General features: G+C 30.2%; 1 protein-coding gene and 1 long non-coding RNA gene across 2 annotated transcripts; one reads left to right on the forward strand and one right to left on the reverse strand.

The window, feature by feature from the left end:
• Positions 1–4227: 4227 nt before the first annotated feature.
• Positions 4228–18250, forward strand: LOC100808145 (MADS-box transcription factor 23). The gene is made up of 8 exons (XM_014768050.3): positions 4228–4368; positions 4564–4798; positions 12325–12403; positions 16163–16224; positions 17072–17171; positions 17267–17308; positions 17394–17477; positions 18050–18250. Exons 2-8 carry the CDS (start codon positions 4617–4619, stop codon positions 18248–18250), a joined length of 750 nt encoding a protein of 249 aa, XP_014623536.2. The 5' UTR covers positions 4228–4368; positions 4564–4616.
• On the reverse strand, positions 17483–24463 carry LOC102663065 (uncharacterized). The gene is made up of 3 exons (XR_418281.4): positions 24115–24463; positions 19056–19190; positions 17483–18465 (listed from the first exon to the last, which is right to left on the reverse strand). It is a non-coding gene; the product is annotated as an uncharacterized lncRNA (long non-coding RNA).
• Between the last annotated feature and the right edge of the window lie 2938 nt (positions 24464–27401).

The raw sequence follows: 27401 nt of genomic DNA on the forward strand, positions 1-27401 counted from the left end.
CCATTTTCTTCTATTAATTCCAACATTTTACTTTAAAAATAATTAAGTTTCAATTTTCTTCTTATGTATACTAGCTAGTTTTAATTTATTTTTAAAATAATTTTTTTAAGTAAATACTTTTGAAAAGTATACTAAGTTAAAGTGGCACTAGAATTCAAAGTTATTCACATGCAATTTTGAGATTGAGCTCTCCTCTCTCGACAAACAATACAAGAAGTATTTGTGTTATGTTTTCATTTTTGTTTTTTCCCTGCTAATAATTAACTACATTACATACGTACATTAATTAAAAACACTTAATATATCTAATTAAATATTTTAATTATTTTATATAATGAATCATTTTCTTTGCCACTGTCCCAATTTTCATTTATTTAATTTTCCAGGATTCTTTTGTTTTAGATACTATAATTAAAAAATGTCACTCAAACAAATTTGAATATAAAGCTTCTAATCAACATATTTTTTATGTGAAAAAAAAAAAAGCAAAACAAAATTACAACCTCAAATGCAACACCCCAATGGCATCAGATAGCATTAAAGAAGCCAACTGAGGGGGCATTGTGTCCAATCTTAAAAAGAAACATCATAAGTGACACCATATTTAGCAAGCCAGTCAACACATGAATTAGCTTGACGCAATGTATGCTCCAAGTTGACCTCCAAGGTAACTGCAGTAGTTTCCTAATCACATTAACCAAAGGAAAAAACGGATGAAAGTAATCCATGCTACTTTTAATTAATTCCAAGGCCATCATAGAGTCTGTATCACATAAACTAACACGAAACCCTTTCCTCTGAGCTTTGTCAAGAGCATGAAACAGAAGAAATAGTTCATCCCGAATACTGGTTGAAGTGCCAGAAGCCAGTAATCCAGTTTTCCATATAATCCCTAAACAAGCCTCCAAAACCCACTCTTCCTGGATTTCCAAATGAGCTTCCGTCAATGTTGATTTTGATGGCAGGAAAGGTTGGTTTTTCCCATCTAATCAACATATATAGAATAACGTTAGTCACTTAAAATTATCACAACATTTTCAATAATATAGATCAAAATAAAGAAAAAAAGACAGAGGTAAAAAGTGTGAGATAAAATCAAATGATATATATATGATAATGACAGATAAGGAAAAAAAATGTTATAAAAAGGTATTATAAAAATTTAAGTAGAAATAACATCAAAGCAAAATACTTGATGACAATAGTTAGCAAATAATTATGATGTTAAAAATATATAAATATTAACAAAAGCCGAGGTATAATTCACAACCGATTTTTAAAATAATATAAAGAGTAATAATTTCAATTTTTGAAATAACCGCTTAATAGAAGAAAAAAAAAATCAAATGTTGATTAATTTGGAATTAATTAAAAGTTGCATCGTTCCTGTCGAATGTTTCTTTTTTGTAATAAGAAAAAAAATCCAAGTTAATTTTTTTTATATAAATTAAGATTCAATTCCCTTGTCAAACGATTTTAAAATTAAAGTGCATTCCTATATTGGCTCAGTATATTAGAAAGAAAGAAAGAAAAGAATTTCATTTTATGATTATCAAAGGTGTGTTGATTTTATTTATTTTGTTAGTTGATTTTCAAATAAGTTTTGCGTTTTAGCTCGGAGGAGTACCTGAAAAATTTGCATCCATGTCAAACTAACCTCAACAAAAAAGAAAAAACCTCAACTACAAAATTGATTTATACTACAATCGCTTCCTTTACCCTTTTTCCTCCGGCCCTTCCCTCGTATAAGGCATGAAAGGATAGGTAATTGAGGCACATGAATCTATTCTTTTTTTTTTAATCATCATATTAGTACAAAATTATTTCTTGCCAAAAATAGTAACATATCTTTGTTGAAAATCTTAATAACATATAAGTTAAATATTCTCTTCTAATATAATTTATTTCAAATTTAACAGTCAATTAAGATTGGATCCCTTAATATAAATTATTATCACTTATATTAACCATTATTAATATATGGATCTATTCTTTACCTATGCTAAGAGGAGATGATCTCATGTCTTTGGTGAGTACTGACAATGTGTGTTTCTCTACGTGCAAGTGCAGAAGGAATAGAAAATTACTACTAGTAATTTATAAGTCATGATGAAGTCTCTCTAAACTAATTAATTAATCAAAAGTTAACCATAATCTCACGACTAATTACAGAGTGGTTATATTTAATGGGTGTTGTTAAGGAACTAAAAAATATATATTTATTATGTAAATCATAAAAAACATAAAAAAATCATCAACAACATAATTTTTTATTTTTTATTAAAAATATTTCTACTTTAAATTTTTTAGAAGATTAGTTAACATTTTTCATAAGCATCTTCATCGTTGGAATTATGTTAATTAATTCGGGGATGTCCTTGAGTTGTTTGACCAATTATACCCATCATTTGTTGATGATTGACACCTGGCTAGACCCTTAGTTGGGGAGGTTACGCCCAAGGTTTTCTTTATTCTCATTCCTTAAATAGAGATTTAGGTACAGTTATAACAATTAACGAGATCATTGATTGTTTAAGGAAACAAGATATCTTCATTGGACACAAAATCTCTATCACGTGGGCTACAACCAATCACTAGCATAAGTTCCAAGAGCGTCCTACTCAATCCAAATATAAAAAGGGATTAATGTTTGGGTTTAATCCCCCTTAATGGTAAGCACTATAAAGATGGTACTCGTAAGTTTATTTATACAGATGGTTTATTGTCCCATCTTAAGATGTAATATAATGTCATAAAAGTGAACCTATTCTCTAAATTGCAACCTACCATTTTGGACTTTGCACAAAACATAGTATATTAATTACGCATTGTTCCCCCATCAATAAGCTTGATGAAGCGCGTGCGTAGGGCATTATAAGCATTACATGGAGATCAAGACTGGTTTGGTGCTCTGGAATAATGCAGTCATAGACTCATAGGACTTTCTTTGACATTTAGTAGAGGATATTTGAAAAAAAATTAAAATGTTCAAAACTGAACTAATAACTGTAAGTTAAACCACGGGATTATATATATCTTTTAAGCAAAAATGTTGCACGTTATCCTAATTTTGGGTGGATATAGATGTAAGAAAGAAAAAAAAATTAAATACTACTTGAAATAATTTTTAAATATTTATTAAGTTTCTTATTACTCTTTTAAAATAAACCAATATTTTAATATTTATTTTAACCATAAGCTCTTGTAATTTTTTATTTATACATAAATTATTCTCATTACAATAAAGTAATTTGTCTAATATAAAATTATTCAAAAAATAAGAAAAATTAAAATAAATCTAATATTTATTATTGTTAATTTCGTAAAGTATATATTATAATTAGTACTTAAAATTAATTAAAAAATTAAAATATAACACCTCAAAATATATTCTTATCTATAAAATAAAATTAAAATTTATATAAATATATTTATTTATATTTTTTAGCTACTTTAACATATAATTTTATCGCCACTTATGATTTTATAAGTTAAATTAAATTTAACTTTTAATTATCAACTTTTAACTTTTAATTATCAGTTAACTCTTATTAAAAATCTAAAATCACAGTTTAGAAATTTATTTGTTATTTTTGTAATTTCAAGGACTACACTCAGTTTCAAAGATTAAAAATGAAAGTTTACTAGTATATTATACTCCCTCTATTTAGCATTAAAAAAAATCGCATGTTGAATCATTAATGGATAGACGCCTACACAATTTTCTTGTTTTCCTCAAAAAAATAATATATACTTTCAATATTTATTATTTCCCCACCCATTTACCCTGGATGTTTCTTGCAACGGATACGGAAAGCAGCCATTTTGACGCTTTTTTCGCAAACCTAAAAGCAGGGAAAGTAAGCGCCCTCGGTTTTGGAAAGTCCACGTGTCCATTCCTCATACGTCACACAAATGCACACTCACAGGGTCCCCACAATTCCTGGACTCCCTAACTTTCCTAGGTTTCACATTCGCCCACTCCCACGTTGTCACGTATTAGCTACTCGCTTTATCCATTCGACACGTGTCCCTTACAATCTAGTTTTACCTCACGTATTCTTTCACACTTAAACATAACGGGCGAGTACGCTTTGTTTTACATACTCAATCGCATAAACCACGTTTACCCCACATCAAAACCACTCAAGTTATCGCAAAACCGCTTTTAGTACAAACAAAAAACCACAAAGGGATAGTGGTTGTGATCTTTGTCCAAATAAACCACTCTCGCTTTCCATATAAAGCATGTAGTATTGCATCACATAACTCTCCTAGGATTAGGAACATTCATCTACGGAAATCTTGTCCTTCTTCTTCTCTCCCGTACTACTCCTTCTCCTTACAAATCACTCCTATAATTTTCAAGTAAGTTGCTTCTTTGACTTTCCACTATTTATTTGGGGTTTTGTTTTATTTTTGTCCCTTTATGTTTGCAATTTCATGATTGTTTTTCAACCAATTTCTTCTCATTTCTTAAATATTTAATCTGATTAACTCTATCATTGTTCAAGAACTCTTGTTCTTCTCGATCTTAATGGAATTTGTTCACCGATCTATTAGGTCAAAGGTGGTATTTGGGAAGGAGCCCTAAAATATAATTTTTTTTACCAAAGATGGGGAGAGGTAAGATTGCGATTCGAAGGATCGACAACTCCACTAGCCGTCAAGTGACTTTCTCGAAGAGAAGAAATGGATTGCTTAAGAAAGCTAGAGAATTGTCGATTCTTTGTGATGCTGAAGTTGGATTGATGGTGTTCTCCAGCACTGGCAAGCTTTATGACTATGCAAGTACAAGGTAATTAATTAAGATCAATTTAATTTTAGACAAATTTATTAACCTCTTCGCTTTAAAAAATGATGGAAATCGATCTAAATTAAATTTTGGGTGCAATATTATTGTCTCTGTTTTTTTCTTTGCTAATATAGGATCTCTACTATATAAAGTGAATAAAATAATTAAATATATACATAGATAGATACACGATACACGATGATTGTGATTCTCGTATACTTCGTGGTTGGTGTCATGCCGTGCTGTACGAAACATTTTATATATGTCCACTTGCATTAGGAATATATCTGTGACTATGACTTCAATTTCTTTAATGCTAATTAACTTTCTCCCCCGTTTGATATTGCCTAGGTTGAGTATATATAATAAGAAATGTGCATGCGCGTTTGCATGGTACGGTGTTAATCTTCAAGACATTTTAGTAGTATTTCTTAAGGAAAGGAAACTAGAAACTAATACCAGCAGAATAACTTCTGAAAAATGGTTTCCTCTTCTTCCTCCTCAATCTTCACAATCTTTCTTGGCCTTCTCCTTTTTGTCCCCAGCGCCTCCAGTTTTGAGTTATTGATTGGCTCCAAGTTACAACGTAGTACGATTGATATTCCTAGCTAATTACTGTAATCAATCAAATATTTGGGATTAAGGCATTGTGGCATGATATTTGGGAATCTATAATTTACCTACTTGAGCATCCATACGGGAATGCATATAACTTAGCTTTGATATTCTCGAAGCAGTAGTACTAATACGTAGAGGTAAATGTTAATGAGTGTGCTAAGAGTAATATTTAAGAAATTCAAAGTGGAAATGTTTTTATTAAGTGATAAAAAATTATGTTGTTTATATTAATTAATGTCTAAAGAATATTAATTGGTATCACCCATCTATAAAATGCTCTCATAAAATTACTTTTAATGTAAATTGCTGAAAGAAGTGTTCTTCTGGATAAGTGAGCTGCATGCATTATATTACAATTAATTCACGCATGCATGAGATGTACAAATAAAAACTACAAAGTGAAGGCACACAACAAAAGGAGGAAGGAAACACTAGATTTCGCTAGAATGTAAAAAAAATTGTTAGCAATTAATTACAATTTGTGAATGACCTCTTGTGATAAAGCGCTTAAACAATTAGCTATGTCTTCTTTTTATTATCCAACTAGGGATAGATCCATAAATCTACTTAAAAGAGGAAATTTTCTTCTTCTTTTATTTTAATTGTTTAAATATTTAACTTCTAATAATAAATTATTTTCAAAAAATATTTACTAATTTTACACAAAATTAAAATTAAATTTTATTTCAATAATAATAATTTTAATCATTACTATAATAAACATCATAAACAATTTGTTTTACATAATTTACACTAATTAACTTCAATCATTATTATAATAATAAAATATACAATATAACTAGTTTTACACAATTTTATTCTAATCAACATAAAAGTATAGATGTGTATACATATTTTTTTTGAAAGAAAAATTGAATCTTTTTATTAATATGTGTATATGGCCTTAATTTGAACCGTTTCTATTTTATAGGTTGTACTATACTGTATCCTTGAGTTCTAAGATATATATATTGGTTGGATACAAGGACGGATACAGAGTGGGGCAAGCTATATATATATATATATATATATTAGAAATATGTTATAAAGCTGTGATGCAAACCTAAATTTATTAAATTAATTAATAATTCTAATTGTTTTGAATGTATTGGAAATGTCTATATTTTCCAAAATGAATTCAATACTCAAATAATTCAAAATTTGTTGGAAATGTCTCAACTCTCTTTGGGTCCTCACTGTACAATCATTACCAATAAAGTGATCTAACCCAACACCTTGGAAAGATCATGAGATGAGAGCTTAAATTTAAGAATAAGTTAACCTAATCCAACTTTCAATTAAGATTTAAATACTGTCTAAATCGGTTTTATCTATAAGGTTGGTAAGTTAAATGATTTGATTCATTAAAGTCCAAAACTACACAAAATTACATTCCAAAACTACCATAAAAATTAAGTGATTTAGACTTGTATATCACATGACATGATATCAAAATGGATCAACCCAGGTAACTGGTTAAACTGAAAATGAGCCACCAAAATTCAGCATGATTTTGTAATGAGTTAAAGTATGCTAACCTACCTCAACCCACTCGGATTAGCGAATTCTACGGATTGGTCCATTTAGACTAAAATAAAAACTAGAAATGCATTATAGAATTGTGATAAGTCTTGCTTCAACTAGGTGTAGTTGGCGTTAACTACCACGCTAGCCATATCGGTAAAACATTGCTACACATTGTCATCAAAATGGTATCTCGTTAGACATCGTGATGGTAACCAAGTAAAAGAAGAAAACATTTTGTAGTGGAGCTTTCCCCTTCAATGTTGCTGTTAAACCTTAAATGCTCAATCCTTGAAGGTCCCGCGCTCTCTCCTTTTGAAAAGAAGGTTGGTGAAGATTACTTAAAAGAAGAGGTTAAAACCAACCTAACCAAGTTTAGCTTGTGAGTTAAGTGAGCTAGGTTCATATAACTTGAGGTGACGATGAATTAACGAGGATTTTGGGGCTGCAATCTGTTGGAGTTTTCTGTCAATTTTTTCTGTGTTTTTGGGTTGATTTAGATGTATATATGGCTCTCCTATGCTATTATTGAGCACTTCTTGTGCTGAAAGCTTAGCTCTTTTATTATATAAATACATTTTTGCTTTTTTAAAAAATACTGAATTTAACTCGAGGTCCCAAGGTCAGAATTTGCTCTGATACCATGTTAGATTTCATCTTAAAACCAATTGACATCAAGTGAAGTTGTCCAACAGATATATAAGTCGCACTCCAAGGATTGAGGCAGCTGATGTGGGACTTGCGTATTTCCCAATATAGTACTTACTAGTGAGTCTTCATAAGGCAAGGAACCACGTATCTAAATTGACTAAACTGGTGGCTGAGTTTGGAGGGGGGCAAAGAGCATTGTAATAGGTTTTGCTGTTTGAACCTCTATAGGGCTATGATCTCAAATGGTAGTTGAAAAAGTTTACATTTTTATAATATTTTTATTATTATAAAAAGGGTTACCCTGACTCTAAATTGGTAATTTCTCATTAACCTGAGGGTTGAACCCAGCTAGCAATAAACTAGTTTAAAGTAGGTTGACTCATATATATGTTACAACGCCTAGCTCTTTGCTGAGGACTTCACCTACAGTATGACACATAAAAGAGACACCATAAGTTCTTGTCATTTTAATGTGGATACAATTGACAACCAAAATTAACATCATTAAACAGTATATTGGTTTATATTCATGACGAGAAAAAGGAAGAAATTCATTATTAAAAATTCACATGATAAAATTTTAGGAAACTTTCAATATTCTTTACCCTATAACCTTTTTTTTACCAATATTCTTTATCAATCCTTCGGATAGCAATTTTTAGCTGTCATTGAGAATTTTTGTACAAGAGTTGGAGTATCCTTGTACTCCTATCATATTTGCTTATAAAAAAATAAAAATAAAAATCCTACATCACTATATATCTTCAAAATTAGAAGTATCCAAAGTCAAAACAAACTATCAAACTGACCCCAAAACACTAAAAATTGATCAAGCTACTAATTGAAAATCTATATGTTTAGTCTCCCGAGTTTTTTTAGTTAATTAAGTCAATATTCTATTTTTAAAATAAAGCAAATTTGGTATTATATGAATTTCTTTTACAAAAAACTCACTTTCTCATTTTCTAAAAAAAACAAACTTTACAAATTGAATCAACTGAATTGTTTTAAACTTTCTTCTACTCAAACTCACCAATTAAAACTCTCAGATTTTAATTTTCATCTTCAAATCCTAATTTCATATGCTACGTACAAAATCCTTCAAAGTTTATTAAGTTTCTGATTTCTTAAGTTTTAAAATTATTTTATATCCTAAATCAATCATAATCCCTCAAATATTTGGATGGAAATTGAGAATTTAAAAAACTTGACGAGAATATCTAATTTACTTAATTCTAAAAATATAAGGAATTAGCCAAAAAAAGTTAAACAAACTAAAACTACACATAGTCCAAACTAAAAGGAACAAAAACATAGATACTAAATGACTTTTGTTTTCATAAATACCCTAAATCGTATGCTAAATTATTTTTATGGGCTAAACCTGTATGAATCTTAAACATCTACGAATGAGCTAAAATTAAGATATTTGAGAGGTTTGTAGGAGCCTAATTATAAATTTTGGAGATTCACATTTTAATATTATAATATAAAAATTTGCTAGTTTTATCTATTAACTTAACCTCTACATTGTCATAAAATGAAGATGAACATTTCACACAAATCAAAGATTCTCCGTTAACTTTTATTAGTATTGTGAAAAGGAGTCAAAACTTTCTAGTTGATATTCCAAGATAGGGATTTAATAGGGAAATGATTGCGGAGAATGAAGAGTGAGAATAAATCATAATCATGTAGGATATTACAAGATAAGTATGAGAGAAAAGATGGAACATGGGGGAAAAAAGGGAGAAGGAGATGCTCTAAATAGTAATTAGATGTTAATTCTTTCAAAGAAGTTAACACTGGTTTCTTACCAAATTGGTTTCGCACAATGTGTGTAGGAAGTTTGGGGAAGAAAAATGTATATTATTTCGGCATGACCCACCATCGGTGGAGGAAACAAGTAATTAAAGTGCATGTAAAGTATATAAGACTCTATAAAATAGTATCAAACAAAAATGTAAGGTTGGAAAATCTAGAAATATGGTAGGAATCTAGACACGGAGCTGGGAGTAAAGAAGGTTCTTGTTTAAGAGAAGTTGTTGAAGGTGTTAAGGGGGGTTGTGACTAGTGGTGGAAGTACGTCGTGTCACACATTGGAGAGCTATGATTTGATCTCTTTAAGGTTTAATATGATCCAACTCAGTTCAATCAAAATATTATTATTAATATTATACATAATATTATAATTATTTTATTAAGATTACAAAAGCATTTTAATGGTTTAACAATTTAAATCATTTTAATGTTCAAAATAGGTTAATTTTTATACACATAAATGAGTAGTAGATTTAGGAACTCTTTTCTTTTGGTAGAGCTTAAAAAGCCTATCATGATGTGTAATGTTTATAGACAAGTTTTGATCATATTGTGATTTTAAATTATCTTATTGTGTTAATAAAAATCTTTAATTTTGTTAAAACAAAATAAATAAAAATATAACGCATCGAATTTTGAATAACATAGGGATAATAATAATTTGTTGTTTCATCCTCTAATACTTCAATGCATAATAATTTTATTATTGTATAATATTTTTACACTTTTAATATGAAATATGCATTTAAATAAACTAACTAGGGAAGCCAAATTTATATAAAGGTTATAATCAAACCTAAAAAATTGACTCATGATAAATAATAGGTACAAATATAGGCAATAGAAATAGAAAGTAGGTCAAATCAAGCTAAAGTATGACCTGACCCGACTATTTCCATCCTAACTGTGAGGAACATATGGTAGCTAATGAACAAGATAGGTGGGTGTGAAAAATAGAGCCAACTGGACAATACTTACTTAAGTTGCCTATAAGATACTCGTGTCTAATCAAAACAAGGTCACGGGAATTTTTTTAAAAAGATGTGGATTTAATGTGCTCCTTTGAAGGTGCAAACTTTTTTTTTTTTTTGTATTGTAGCTTTGGATCGAATAACCAACCTCCAAAAATTAATTAGTCCTCCAAAATATAATTGGTAGGAATGAAGTGACATGTAAGGGTCATGGGATCTATTAGTGAATAAATAGTATTAGTTGGTTAACAAATTCAGTTTAACAAACTCATCTATCAACAAACTAATACCATTTAACTGATAGGAAAAATGCTTATACATAAATTTGTAGCATTAAAAATATTAAATTATAATTATTCTCTACATGAGTTTTCATGTTTCAAAAATAATTTCAAGAAAATTTAACTAATTTAGTTGAACAAGATAGTTAAATTATTATAAACGCTCTCACAATGGGGTTGATTCGTACCTATAAAAATAATATTTCAAAAATATTTGATGATTTTCTTATTTTTAATATTAGCAAAGAAAATTTTAATCTCTATGTAAGTAATTAAATAATCATTCAATCAATCGTTGACTTCTCATACGATTTTGTATCCAATATATATATATAAACTTTTAATTGATCTACCAAATCCAAAAATAAAATTTTTATGTTGGGAAATTAGAAAAAGAAATCTTAACATCTAAATATCGTTTAGGAAATAATCCAATAACATTAAAAAATACATTGATACTTCTTTAAGTAGCTAACTTCCAAAATAAGTTCATTGTTCTTATTTCTACTCTTTAATGGTTTTTCCTTCCTTTGAGAATTTGCGTTTTTTGAATAAAAAAATTGCAAAGCTTAATAGGTATGAAAAATATATAAGATTCACAGTAAATGCTTTTCTCTTTCTAACCAAACATCAAACAATAACAGTATAGCAAGTTCTGATCTTGAGTCCAGGTCCGAGGTTTTCCCTTCCTAACTTCCCGTTACTACGACAAGCCTCCAAAGCAAGGCAAAATCAGTACTGCGCATGCAACAAGTTAAAAGTAAAAAGGGTAAAAGCCTGGGCTGCTTGTTTCATTTTTATCAAAACTTGACTTTTGTTTTAATATATATATTCACACTAAAAATAAAAGAAATACCCACATTTGGTATAAATATTTTATTAGACAATTTTATCCTTAAACCAAATCTTAAACTTTCGTGTTCTTCTAAACAAGTACAAATACCCACTATTATATTGTCACTTTTTTTTTCTTCTTTGTGGCTTTTTTATTAGCTTTATTTAATTTTTTTATTTTTATTTTATTATTATTTAAAAAATTTAGAAAGACAAGAGTGTCTTCTTCCTCTAGTATAATTTTGTTTGAGATAATAAACATATTTGTTAAGACATTTCTAATGCAGGAAAAGAGTTTGTGAACCATGTAAATTTTAAATTATTTTCTTTGTATGTTTTCATCTTTAAGTTTTAGGCTTAAATATAATTTTAATTATTTTATTTTAGTCCATTCATAATTTTAATCTTTCTATTTTAAAATTAAAAAATTAAATTTTTTATTTTAATCCAATTAAACTTTAGACCTAATATATATATATATATATATATATATATATATAATCAATTAAAATATGAAGAAAAAAAATGCAGAGAGTGTGCACTTAAATTCCCAAAACTCTTAACTTTTTGTTGTTAAAGTTGCTACTCCCCAGCCTCGATGCCACCTTAAACCCAACATAAACATACAATCAGCTATCCTCTTACGTTAATGTCAAGCTTTCTTTGAATAACCAGTAAAATCATATTTAAGTTTGTATGTCTCAAACCATCATATTACAGACACTTGTTATCATATATTAAACTGTGTAACGCATTGATCTACATCTTTTATTTACTTACAAAAAAATATGCTAACGTGCTCTTGTAATGACTTCCTACATTATGACAGCATGAAATCTGTGATTGAACGCTACAACAAGCTAAAAGAGGAACACCATCACCTCATGAATCCGGCTTCAGAAGCGAAGGTAACTATTTTTACACCATCATCCAGTTGACTTTAAGCTTTTTCGGCAACACGTCACTACATTTTCATAATTCCAGTCCAGTAGTTCGCAAAAACTATTTCTTGTTCGTTTTATTTCAGAGGATACCTAAACTACCACCTGAGTCAGTGACCAAAGCCAAAACTCAACCCATCCTTCATCCTTCAAATCTGAAAAGGAAAAAGTCTTGTATCTCAATTTTTGTAGTTTCCGCATCACCTCTAGACAAACTCCTTGGCATTTTATCCTGTACATGATAGACCTGCAACCCCAATTACTTCACTACTTTGATGGCTATAAAATTGAGACTGAAGCTCCCCAATCCACCATCTCTACTACCCTCCTACTTCCCAAGCATTTCCACACTTTCAGTGACCTTCTTATAGTCAGTCCCGCTATGCTATGCCAGAGAAAGTTGAACCCCTTGGACCTCCTCTACTTTGATAAGCTGAACCCCTTGGCATTCCCCACCTTCTTTCTCTAGCAATAGCATCTGGTATTGTTTGTTCGTATCACATGATTAGGTCCATACATTTCCTTTTTCTAATCTTTTCCTGCATTTCTTTCTCTAACAACCTCTCAAATCTTCCCAATCTCCCTTTAAGTTATCCTTCATTCCTAGAAGGTCTATTATAGTACCTCTGTACCTGTTCTCATATTTCCACCCGCTTTAGTCTCCATTCGTTCACCTTTTGTTTTAGCCTCAATCGAGACTGTTCTTGGGCCAATGTAACTTCTATAACAATTTTCAGAATGGCCCCACCAGAAACCCAGTCTTTGCCACCGCTTGATTCTTCTCTCCCATCAACGCCTTCTTTATCAATTCTGAGAGAACGTGGCTCATACAGTGTCACCTCCACTCGTATTTCCTCATTTAATAAGTTCAAGAAAATGCACATGAAAAGCTCTTGCTCAATTCCCCTAAAAGCTCCTGAATATCTTTCAAAACATAACAAAATCTACCACTAACTCTGTTTCAGATCTAGACGGATTTTAAAATGGATTTTTGACTATTAAGGGTTGGAATCTCTTCACTACTGCTACCTTAAATTGCTCCCAAGAAGTAAGTGGGTTGTAATTTCCTACCATTGAAACCAAGCCAAAGCTCGACCCTCTAGTGCCATCATTATAGCTTGTATTTACTCCACTTCTATTGTTCCTTTCAAGTCAAGTCAAGCTTGAAAAAATATCAAATCAAGGCTACAAAAGATACTAGTTAAATAAGTCAGGCTAGTTTAATGCAAATCCTAGCCTGGGGCCATTTCTTTAGTAAAAAACGGCTCAATATTATTGGCTACATTAAGCATCATAACCGACATGGTGCCTGGACTTTGGATGAGAAAGAACCAAAACAAGGGTGAAAGACACTAATAACTGTGTTTTTAATTTCTTCTTTCCTTGCTGCTAGAGTGTAAATCATTTTGGCTTAGCTTAAGGGAGTTGGATAGAGGCTCAAGCCATGGTAATGACATCTTCATGTGCCAAAAAAGTAACAAAAAATGGACCCCATCCCCTTCCCCTCTAGTCTCTATACTTAAGAAACACTAGTTTCTCCCTAGGAAAAACCACTGTCTAATTTGATCACCTCTCCTAATTAGCTTACATCATGTAGAATAAAGCGTAGCAAGTATCCTTATATAAGGATATACTACGGTATTCAAGCTTCCAAGATTCCCCTCCTTGGTCTTTGCTATTACTAGTAATGATTACTAGAATTGATCACAATTCAATCCAAAAAATACTATTTCAATGTTAAAACTCACATTTTCTCCAGTCAAAAAAAAAAAAAACTCATGTTTTCGCAAGAGACATCATGAGTTGTCATGATTCTTGGCAAGTATTCGATAGCTAGGATTTCAAGCATCTCATAGCCTCATTTAAATTCTTTAACGGCATTAGCAGCATTAATATTTCTCTCACATCAAAGCATTTCATAGAACAAAATCAACTTCAAAATTTATTTCTTCACGACTAAGCTTACAAGACAGCTATTTTGCTAAATATAAATAAATCTCGAGGCAACATGCAAAAGCATGATTGGGGAAAGCAACCGTAAAGGAGGCAGACAATGGATGCAAGCCTCACTTAAATTCTTTAGTGGCATTAGCAGCATTAATATTTCTCTTACATCAAAGCTTTTCATGGAACAAAATCAGCTTCAAAATTTATTTCTTCACGACTAAGCTTACAAGACAACTATTATGCTAAATATAAATAAATCTCGAGGCAACATACAAAAGCATGATTGGGGAAAGCAACCGTAAAGGAGGCATACAATGGATGCATGCCTAGCACACAATGCCAATGTGTGGGTGGAATGAAAAAAGTGACAAACAGCAGAAAATGAAGATGTAAACAGGAGATCAACAGATGATTAGAAAATGAGAAGAAAAACTTCACAATTTCAAGAAAGCAATATGAGAAATAGAAAATAAACTTAAGAAATTGATAAATGATCCAAGAAAAATACAAACCAACATAAGTTAGGCAAGTGACAGATATAAACTAACTAATTTCACCATCATACTTGGATAGTCACACCTTAATCTCAAGATTTATTTTCCAAGAGCAACAACCACAGATTAACTAGAAAATTGAACACTGCCTACTCTCTTCCAATTGCCAGATTCATGTAGCCATCCTAATATTTCCTAGCGCCCATATTTAGTAGATGAGCAATTCACTAGTACGTGAGGCATTCTAGTATCAAATATATGGAACTCAAGATACACGTGTACAGTCTTGTTAGAGATACAAATTGGATTTCAACTTTTCATATCATAAAACCATCCAGTGAGAGATGGCAACTAGGATTTTTATGCAGGGAGCCACCATGATGGATTATTGGGTGCAGTACTTATAATTAAAACAACTTGTCTTATCACTCTAACAGAACCCTTTTCACTATTAATTTAAAACATAAGAGAATCCAAATCCTATCAAAATTTTAAAAAATCATCTGGTCAACAGTTTGATTTTTGTTGCCCTCATTCGTCATATTAAATTTCCCGCAAAAGGTAAAGTGAGCAAATACATTGCCTATACTTGCCTAAACAGCTGTCATAAAGGCTCGTTGGAGAAAAAAAACCATTAATAGGCCCTTCAGCTAATAATTTAAGCTTTTAGGAGTGGTTCTTAATAAATATGACAATTGAAAGACTCAAAATACACATAGCATATGTAGAATACAGTGATGTCAGATTTCACACCTACTAAATTCCCTGGGTGCCAGGATTCCATGCATGGGCATCAATAACAAGCACCACACATGCTGGTGTGATAAAAGTACCAATGAATCCTCCCCAAAAAAATGAGCAGTAAACTACCCTCTATTGAATCTATTTACCCAATTTTCTGCTAGACTCTTTGGCCTCATAAAGGTAAGGGAAGCATTGGGCATTAATCAACCTCTTATAGAAGCACATAACTAATCTTCCTTGAACATGAAAATGTAACTTAATGGCCTAATTGAAATCAACCATTAGTGGAATAATATACTTAGGCAGATTGTCAAAAACAAGGTTAGGGCACAAACAAAACTACACGCAGAAAAATATTATGCAAATGACCATATTTGAATTTAGAAATAATTTTAGCCTTACAAGCATCTGCATGTTGGTTCTCAACTCTAATGTTACTATGTTAGTCTTCAAATTGTCTACCCTACAATTCTTGCATTTAAAACAATTCCTTATATTATAACTGTTTAATATATTTGATATCTGCATTTCTACATGCTAGTTTTGGCAGACAGAAGCAGCAAGCTTGAGGCAACAGCTTCAGTACTTGCAGGAATGCCACAGGTAAAAAATAAGCAAATTAACACAAATTAGTTGGATAAATGCACTAAAAGCAAACAGAGATATAGAATCGAACAGTTATTTCATCAGATTTGATTCTAGTAAAGAAAACAGATGTGTGAAGTGACCAAGTAAAGGTATATCAACCATTGATTTAAAGTGGGTTAAGTTTATGAGGTGCTCTTTTTCAAATCCACAGTATGTATGTTTTACTTTTTCACTGTACACATCTGATTTACAGGATCCAAATCCTACATCCATGACCTTTTGGGAAGAAAAAGAATAATGAGATTGTATAAAATAGGAAAAGGAGAAGGCAAATTTTATCATCCAAAAAGGGAAAATGATATCCATTAAATCATCCAAAAAGGGAAAATGATATCCATCTTCCAACATTTCCAGAGAATGAAAATAAATATATTAAGGAGTAGCTTGTATATTTGTTACGTATTAGTAAGTCAATGTCAAACATGAGACACCTCTCGGTTGTATGAAATGAAGGAGATGTTACAAGACCCAAAAGGTTGATTCAATAGCTCACTTCTGGAAATAATCCTATGGTAGATTATATAATTTTGTTCTACTGAGTCCATAAAAAGTTTTATATCAGTTAACCACGTGATTTCATTTCTGACTGCCAAAAAAAGTTAACCATGTGATGCCACCTTGAAAACATTACTGATAGTTCTAGGAAGTTGTAAATTTACAGCTTAGCTTCTTTAACAAAAATATAGAAATGCTAAAAAAGAAAAAAAGACTTACGCTCGGAAACTTATGATATTTTTGTCTTAAGAGATAAACCCATCTCATATGATAAAACATTTCATATTTTTTCTTTCGGCAAAAACAGGCAATTAATGGGGGAAGAACTTATGGGTTTGGGTATTAAAGAACTACAAAGTCTGGAAAACCAACTGGAGATGAGTTTAAAGGGTGTCCGCATGAAAAAGGTATGATGGGTCAGTTCAAGTTATATCTCTGCCCTTAAGATTCCATCCTTTTGATGGCATATTCATAACTTACATTATTATCTATTTCCCTGCAGGACCAAATTTTAACTAATGAGATCGAAGAACTACGCCAAAAGGTTTAAGGTGTATGGTTTTGTTCTTGCCGAGATTGACCAAGGTTTTTCCAAAAATTCTGACCAATTTTGATTTATGCCATCGTAGGGAAATCTCATTCATCAAGAAAATGTTGAACTCTATCAAAAGATGGAGCAGATCCAAAAAGAAAATGCAGAGCTACAGAAGAAGGTAAATGATCCATTAAAACACATTCTATATTCAAGAATATATTGTTCATCTTTCCAGTAATACATATCCATGCCTAAGCCTAACAAAGGCTTGTAAAATGAACAAGTCTGCACATACACAGGCACTTCATATGGATAGGACAATATCAAACAGATTTCACTCATTTATTTGGCTTAATTCTATTTAGGTTTAATTACTTTTTTGTCCTCTAATTTATTTTTTATGTTTAACTTAGTCCTCTTATTATTAAAATGTTCAATTAATTAGGCCATTTAATTTTTAAAAAAAAGTACTTCAATTAGGTCCCTTTTTTTAAAATGGGTTCAATTTGGTTGCATATAAAATCAATTTTGGACCAAATTGAACCTATTTTAAAAAATAAAGGACCTAACTGAACTGTTTTTAAAAATTAGATGATCTAATTGAATCTTTAAATAATAAAAGGACCAAATTAAACTTAAAAAACAAATTAGAGGAACAAAAAAAGTAACTAGACCTTCTATTTATCCGAAAGCTAAAGGCTTCAAGTTTCCTATAGCTAAACCTGAACAGAAGATTTGGATCGATCTTAGGTTTATGAAGCAAGGAGTACAAATGAAGAAAATGTGGCATCCAATCCTTCTTATAAGGTCAGAAATGGATATGATTTACATGCACCTATTAGTCTCCAACTAAGTCAGCCACAGCCTCAATACAGTGAACCATCAGCCAAAGCAATAAAACTCGGGTATCCACTCAAACTGATATATCAAGTCTATAATTTTTCTTTTTAATTTCACAAGAAATTAAACACTTAATCTCTGTACCAGATTGCAGCTGCATTAGCAAAAACTGTTCAGTAATCGGGGAGGTTGTCATTTTGTACCAAGCAGCCAACAAAGCAACAACTTCTCCCTAGAATGATCAGACTTCTTTGAGTTGGATCTTGTAGTTCATCAACCACATTTGTTCCATTCAACAGTACAACATATGTATGGTACGAGATTATCTACCAAGAAGCATACAATTGCTGTTAAGGATCAGACATAATGTTTACCTTTGTAAATTTTGTGCAATAAAAACATAACACAATTGAGTCTGGTGTTGTTTTATATAAATTCTAAATACATATGTTGTGATCAATTAATTCGTATTCAGAATGCAACCATCTATGCCTATACCTTAATAAGTAATCCACACCACATTGGAAACTATGTAGGTCAGACTCACAATAATTATTGTTTTGTCTCAAGTAAATGAGTAATAAGCATGACTTATGATTCTTCAAAATGAATTGTAAAGCAGTATTGTTAATATTAACACTAAACAGGGAACGAATATCCCCAAATCATACTGACCAATATATTTTGCGCCAACATATGCTCCATGCATATCTTACAAACATGCAGCAGAAACTTATCTATCGGATAATAGGAAAAAATCCAAATTCAGAAGCACACCTAAATTACACTTAAATAGTTAAAGCATCTGAATATTCAGCTCAAGTTGATAGTCAGTTATAAGCATTAATAATGCAGCTTACTCAATAAACATTTTTAAAAAATTATAACTTGATATATTATTAGTTTGAGGGAATACCCGGTCTCATTGCTTTGGCCGTTGATTCACCCTGTTGAGAGTGCGGCTGGCTTAGCTGGGAACTGATAGGTGCATGTAAATCCTATCTATTTCTGACCATACAAGAAGGATGGGAAGCCGCATTTTATACATTGTCTGCCAAAGTTCATGTTATACAAATTAATGAATAAAAACATATTCATATTCATTCCAACAAATACACACTCTATCAGAAATGAAAAAAATGAAAGATAGATGAAAAACAGTTTTAAGATTCATTCATCAAAGTATTATAAAGTTGGTTTATTTATATAAAGACAAAAAATAACTAACTTGAGTAACCAACTAACTTACTCAAATAACTTCTAGTAACTAACTAACTGCCATAACCAACTAACTACTCAAATGACTTCTAGTAACCAACTAACTGCCATAACCAACTAACTACTCAAATAACTTCTTGTAACTAACTGCAACTGCTTAATCGTGATACCCTTCAAGTTGGTGAATAGATGTTAATCATTCCCAACTTGGCAATGGATTTACCAAAAACCAGGCCTGGAAGTGCTTTTGTAAAAACATCTGCAACTTGATGTTGGCTCTTGACATGGACAAGCTTGATTACTTTGGACTGAACATATTCTCGGATGAAATGATGATCAATGTCAATGTGCTTGGATCGTTCATGATGAGCAAGGGTTGAAGCAGGACTTATAGCAGATTTATTATCACAAAATAGCATTACAGAGGGCACATCAACTTCAAAGTAAAGAAGTAACTTGCTTAACCAAATAATTTCACTAGTAATAGAAGATAAGGCACGATATTCAACTTCAGTGAATGATTTTGAAATAGTGGGTTGTTTCTTAGAACCCCAAGAAAGAAGGTTGTTTCCCAGAAAGACACAAAAGCCAGGAGTGGATCTTCTGGTATCAACACAGCTGGCCCAATCAGCATCAGCAAAGGCAGTGAGGTTGAGAGAGTTTTGAGCAGGGAAAAACAAACCTTGTCCAGGAGAAAATTTGATATACTGCAGAAGATGATGAACAACATGTATGTGAGGAACTCTAGGGACTTTCATATACTGACTTAAGCGTTCACAGCAAAGGTGATATCAGGTCATGAGATGGTCAAATAAAGCAATCTACCAATTAATCTTTTGTACATTGATGGATTAGGGAGTAAGTCTCCATCATGAAGATTGAGTTTCAGATTCAGATCCATTGATATATTGGAAGGTTTGCAGGCCAAGAAACCTATATCTTCCAAAAGAGATAGAGCATACTTTCCCTGGGATAGTGAGATACCTCTACTGGATTTAGCTATTTCTAAGCCAAGAAAATATTTCAAAGGGTCAAGGATCTTCAATTGAAACAAAGACTGTAATTTGGTCTGAACAGCTTGTACAAAGGCAAGATTGGGTCCTGACAGCATATACTAGTAAAATGACTAAGAAATTTCCTGAGCCAATGGTGAAAAAGGAGTAATCATGCTTGGATTGATGGAATCCATGACTAAGAAGAGTAGCGGAGAACTTATAGAATCATTGTCTAGAGGCTTGTTTTAGGCCATATAATGATTTGTTCAATTTGCATACCAATGAATCGCTTGGGAAGTTCCTTATAAACTTCTTCACACAAATCTCCATTCAAAAAGGCATTGTTAACATCCAATTGGAGGAGGCACCAGTTTCTAGCAGTAGCAACACAAAGCAGAACTCTCACAATGGTAAGTTTGACTACTGGAGAGAATGTATCAGAAAAATCGATCCCAGCTTGTTGAGTATAACCTTTGGCAACCAATCGAGCTTTGTATCTATCTACAGAGTCATCTATTTTGTATTTAACTTTATACACCCATCGACACCCTATACAGTGCTTATCAGGTGGTAATGGAACAAGTGTCCAAGTGGAATTTGCTTCAAGAGCTTGGATTTCCTCATGCATTGCTCGACGCCATTCAGGATAAGGAACAACTTGATGATAGAATTGAGGTTCATAGACAACTGAGATGTGATTAATGAAAGCTCTGTAAGGGGGGCTAAGAGGCAACAGGGAACAATAATGTTGGATGGGATATGCAGCCTGAGATTGAGATATTACATAATCAGACAAGTATAAAGGATACTTAGAGTGGCGTGTACTCCTTCTTAAGGTGACAGAGGGCAAAGTGTGAGGATGATCTGAGCCAGGGATTGAAGGTGAATCAGTTGGATCATGGTTATACACTCAGCAATTGGTAAACAGAAACCATCATTTGTGACTAAAATTTGAGGGACTAAACCATATATTTATGATTATTGAGGGATCTAATTACGCAATTAGAACTTGGAGGACTAAAATTGCACAATTAGAACCGTGCAAATTAGATTAGATACTCTCAAATCCCAATAGTCTTTCTAATTTAAATTTGCTTATTTTTCTAATCATATAAACAATTTATTTTGATTGGATTGTTTTTAGTGATTATTAAAATAATTGACTATAGATGTAATCAATTATATGAAATAAATTTCATGTTAACGATATTCTATGTTAAAAGTGTATTTAAGATGTTTCATTTGGATTATCTAAAATAATTTGTCATTTGTTATAGTAAAAATTACCACAAAAAAATGCATGAAATTATTTGTAGTAATTGCTTTTATATAAAGTTGTCAATTATACTATTATATTTTACGTTCCAGTAAGTCCTATTCTTTTAAAATATTACTGTATAATTCTACTATTATCTTCAAATTAAATTGAATGTCTTTTTATTTTTTTATATTATTTTGATTGATTAAAAGAATATAATAAAGTGATTTTAATATATATAATTAAATAATTATAACTATTTAATACATTTACAAGGATTAAAATTCTAACTCTATATTATCTAATTTTCACCAACATTAGCAAATCAAGAGAGAACAAGATTATAAACAGTTTTTTTTTTTAAATGAAAACAGATTATAATTCTCAACATATAATCCAATTCAATGAGTGACTCCAAATATGATAAAACTGCGTAATTAGGCTCCTCTAAAATAGGAAAGCCTTTAGCATGCATATAATGAGCATTATTGGATGTGTTTATTTTCAAGATTATGAATTTAAATCCTTTCTTGTTATTCGGTAACATGATATGATAGTGTTGAAGAGAGAAAGATACTGTACAATCCTTATTAAATAAAGATCCAACATGATTGATTTTCGCAACCACTAATTATATTTGATAAAAAAATTATATATTCCTCTCTTTAACATGACCATATATCTTCTCAAGAAAAAAAAAATATGACATGTAATGTTACTTAATATAAGAAGAACCAAATCTCAATGTTATAACTAATAATCAAATGAAAAAAAAGAAAGAAAAAGTTATTAGTATTACTATTTAAATATGTTTGCTTATTAAGATTATAATCCAATATTAAAATATTAACGAAGAAAAAAATTATAATAAACAATTTTAAAAATTATGATTAAAAGATAACAAGTTACTTTTCAGTTAACGCTTGGTTTCTCATTTTATTCTCAATAATTGATTGATAAATTTAAATACAAAAATAATTATTACAAATACTTCATACTCTTCTTTATCATTTTTTTATTTTTTTAAGACAATCAAACAAAATTAATTCTTCCAAAACATTTTCTACATAACATACCTAAAAATAAAACTCATTAACATAATCAATTATAAAATTAATCGATTAAACATTAGTGGTATATTAAAAAAATCACATTGTATAAAAATCAACAACAATGATAGTTTATAAATATCCTTTTTTTTAACTCATTAAAATATCTTTTAAAGATAAAATTGTGAAAGGTTCATATAGGAAAGTTAAAGCAAACAATATTTAAAATATGGTGAGCTTAACAATGCAATATACTTGAGTTCGAAACATATGCATAATTGAAATCATCTCTAAAAAGTATGAACTAAGTTCCTTTGAGACATTAGGTAAAACTTTATTAAGAGGAACAATATTCCCTTGTTTTTCAAAAGTTCTCTCACTTCTCAAAACTGAACAAGCACCTCGTTCGAATGAACAATGAGTATGCCCTCTCATATATACTTCAGACGTTTTCTCACAATAAAGATCTATGTCTAAAATTGGAATCAACCATCAATTTCATCCTCAAATATTACTCTCTCCCCTGTATAGTTCCTAAAGTAAAAAATAAAAATTATATTAAGCAAGACAAAACTTAGATGCAGCTCTTTTATGTATTTTAAGTACTGTTCTTCAATAACAGTTGGAGTTTAACATCGATAATCAGCATACTAAAAGTCTACATGCCGATTATCAAAGGGAAACTCTAATTTTAACTTGAAAACAGTACCTAAGTTTTTTCCATAAAAATATCCGAGTATTATTAATTATGTTAAAATTGATGGATATTCAATATTTTAGAAATTACTTAAATAACTATATTACTTTAAACAATTTCGTTATTTAAGGGCTGCAGGAGATAATGTAATTGATGGTTTATTCCCAAAATTGTAAAAGAATTCAGCATATAATTACATTATAAATAGAGAAAAAAGATTATACATTGATAATGTAAAAAATTTAAAGCAATCATTCAATTGTAATTCACTTATAAAAAATTTGTTGACTTCTAAAATGAATATTTTTAAGTAATTCAAGGTGATTTATGGTACACTATAGGGAACCATTATCAACATAGATTTGGTATTATCAATCATCAATTGATCCAAAACATTGCCATTAAGTAACACAACTAAATGTAAGCTAAATAAATTGAAAATCAATTAATGCTAAAAAGGTAAAGCAACTAACATGAAAACAATGTTGCACCAGAAGCTACTTGCAATCAGCACAAATTGAGGGCAGAGAAAAACGAATCAGCAAATGTTCATTTCCACGGGATCCATGTGGATTTGTCATAAGTCATAAGAAGCAGAGTAAAAGCAAACAAAAAAAAAAAAAAAAGTGTGATATGTAGCTCCAAACTTAAAAAAGAGGGGGCAAAAACACATATTCAGAGAATGGAATCACTCGTATATACGTAAAAAACATGCCAATAAATGCATATTTATTTATGAAGATAAATTTGAAGCTTACCTTGGCAGATCCGTTTGTGTTTTTGGCTTCCTCGTTCTCCATGTTAGGTCACACAACTAACCATAACTGTTCACAGTAAGTAAGCAAAACTATTCCGTTCAGTTCAAAACCAACAAAAGAGAGAAAGAAAGAGCCAGGTGCTTGCCGGCGAGAAGCAAAGCACGACGGCGATCGGCGAAGAGAACGAGAAATCGAACCAATGGTTTGTTCATTTTGAATCATTAAGAGGAATCACTAATCAGCATTTTAAAAGAGTTTGGTTTGCGGAAGGGCATGAGGTACTATAAAAACGGCAACGTGGTAGAGAGAGAAGAAAATATCTTTCTCAATAGACATTAAATTATTAACTAATACAGTCGGAGAGATTAAATTCTCTGTTCAAGAGGAAATCGTGCACCTGCACAGCTGTTACTCGTTCAGTGGAAGTCCATTAATGATTATTAATTTAATAATTATAATTACTACTAGTATTTTAAACATACTGGTAATTTATAATTGAATTATTTTTCATCGTATTTTTTCTTCAAATTATTGTATTATACTATGGAAGACAGTATTTATACATCATATACAAGCATGTACAACAATATTTTTATGTGTCTTCCTAATGAGTGTTTTTAAGTCATGGTTAAAAAATTAAAAGAAAAAACTTTAATGCAAAAATAGAAAAACACAACAAATATTATGAAAAGTGTAACTTTTTGTCTTCCAATAAAAATATTAATATTTTAAATTTATTAATTAATACCTTAAAGATATTAGTTAACATTTGTATTTTTTTTGTGTGTGTGTTTGGCTCTCTCCTTTGTATCATTAATTAATACCATAAAGAAACTATTTAACAAAAAAGATTATATTTGTATAAATTTTTATACACTCCTTTTGTTGTTTTAAATATAAGGAAAAATAATTAATTGATATAAAAATAAGAATTCATTGTAATTAAAACTCCTATGAAATGAAAAAATTGTAAATGTATTACATCTTTTTATATTGTTATTAAATACTCCTTCTATTTTAAAATAATAATTTTTTAGCCTTTTGTTTTTGTTTTAAAATAATAGCTCTTTTAACCTTTTTTAAAGCTTTTTTCTCAACAATTCTCTTAGATGTAATTAAAAGGATAAAATTAATATTTGTATTAAAAAGAGACACCAACTATAAAAATAAGTTGATGAATAATTGAATGTATTTGTTGTGGGTGAATATTATAATTTAAAAATACATATTACTATAATTGTTTTCAAAATAAACAAATTAAAACTTATAGTAAAATATTTTTTTATCATTTATATCAAAAAAATTATTATGAACATTTTATTAGTGTCTATAGTATCATAGTTGAATATGACCTCAACCTATTTTTTATCAAAAAAAAATTACTTTTTGGATTTTTCACCATCTAGTTTTTTTGTCAATTTAACTTATGTGATTGAGATAAAGATGTGAAGTCTTATGAGGTTCACATGTGGAATATGTGAGGAAAATAATTTATTTAATGAAATAATTTTTGTTATTCTTAAACTAATAGGATTTATGTATACGAGTCAGATTAGTATTTTGGTTATGTGAGTTGAGGGAAAGCTGTTGTCTATGACAAAAAGAAAAAAGAATAGGAATTTTTTATGGTTAACCGTCATAAAATTTACAGAGGTTTTGTCCAACCAGAATTTTTTTTAATAGTGTTACAACAATTAAAAACTAATGGATCTATAAAATTAACAGAGTTAATTAGAAGATAACCGACAGCAAAAATAAAAATGGATTAAATTTGCTCATTCATAAATTTTGTGCATATTTAGATTTAAAAAATTACTTTCATTTTCCAGTATAAAAAAATACTTTCATTTTGTAAACTTAGGTTATGTGTGACAAAAAATAGTTAAAAAATTAGCTGAAAAATTAGTTTATTAAGTTATAAGTATTTAATTAGATTAACTGTTAAATTAGTTGAAAGTATAAAATAATAAAAAATAATAAAATCATGATATTTAAAAATGAAAATCAGAAAATTGAATAAATATAGAGGATAAAAAATATAAGAAAATATAAAAAATTAAAAATTACCTTTTTAAAAAACACTACTTGTTTCAAAAAGTATTAGGAGTTACTAAGAAATATTAAAAAAAAACTTCTTTTTATCAAATAATAAAATAAATTTTCAACTAATAAGTTAAGTATCTAAAATGACTTATGCAACCTGTCCTTTTTAAGTTTTAAAAATTACATCAATATGTTTTCATTTGAAAAACTTGATTTGAAGGTAAACATAAATGTACAAAATTACATAATAAATAAGAAATCAACCATATCACCTGTGTTTAGCAAGATAGACCAACATTCAAAGCACTCGAATGAGAAACGTAACATAGCCTTAAACTTACGGTTTTTAAATGTAGAATCCAAACAACAGTGTGTGGAACTGTGTATAAATATAAGAACTAAATTATTAATTAAACAGAGAGAATTATATAAATTGTACTGGACTAGGATTACCGGTTAAATAACTGGAGGGTACTTTAATTCAGCAATATCTACGTTCATTTGCTACTACTTCAATAGATCAATGTATTAGTTATTGACAAAATTCATATAGTCTGACTGAATTTTATAATGTAAAATCAACTACATGCAACTTTATTATTGCTCCAATGTAGAAATTTATCAGAAATAGACACCGGGGTATGTCAAATGCAATTAATTAACATAAAAAATTAGGGCGCATTCTATGCTAAGTTAAAAAAAATCAAAGCAACCTATTTATGAAGTGAGACAAAGACAGCCAAAGAGGAGTGTTCCTTCTCTTTTTCCCATTGAATGTGGACGAGCGGAGAGCAAGTGGGAAACTTGAGCATTATTGGTCGTAGCTTTGGCGAACTCCAATGCTTAAAATTGATTAATATTTCTTTATGCGTACGTTTGAGAGGACGAATGTTCCTTTTCATGATCCAGCCTCCTCTTATCTTCTCACTACTTAATAATCAACATGTTAACAGAGACCATGAATTATATGTGTTAAAACTTCGGTCGAACATTTGATTGTATTGAGCATAATCTGAAGTTATTTGGCCGAATAGGGAATTTCATTTGTTTAACAAAATAAAAATCTAAAATATATAAAAACAAATAATAAATATACTCTCATATAATCACAAAGTGACATGTAGCTAAAAACATGAGTTGCTAAAGACCCTCCTAGATCTAGGTCGAGCACTTTAGCCATAATTTGGGTCCTAAGATCCCATGCATGAGGAATCGCCAAGATATTAACATTAATGAGGGCCTAG

This window comes from Glycine max, chromosome 15, assembly GCF_000004515.6.
Source record: "Glycine max cultivar Williams 82 chromosome 15, Glycine_max_v4.0, whole genome shotgun sequence".
Lineage (NCBI taxonomy): Eukaryota > Viridiplantae > Streptophyta > Magnoliopsida > Fabales > Fabaceae > Glycine > Glycine max.

Coding starts and splice junctions, on each gene's coding strand:
- LOC100808145 (XM_014768050.3), top strand. CDS start 4,617: ATGGGGAGAGGTAAGATTGCGATTCGAAGGATCGACAACTCCACTAGC. Junction 16,225..17,071: donor TACTTGCAGGAATGCCACAG/GTAAAAAATAAG, acceptor CGGCAAAAACAG/GCAATTAATGGGGGAAGAAC. Junction 17,172..17,266: donor AGGGTGTCCGCATGAAAAAG/GTATGATGGGTC, acceptor ATTTCCCTGCAG/GACCAAATTTTAACTAATGA.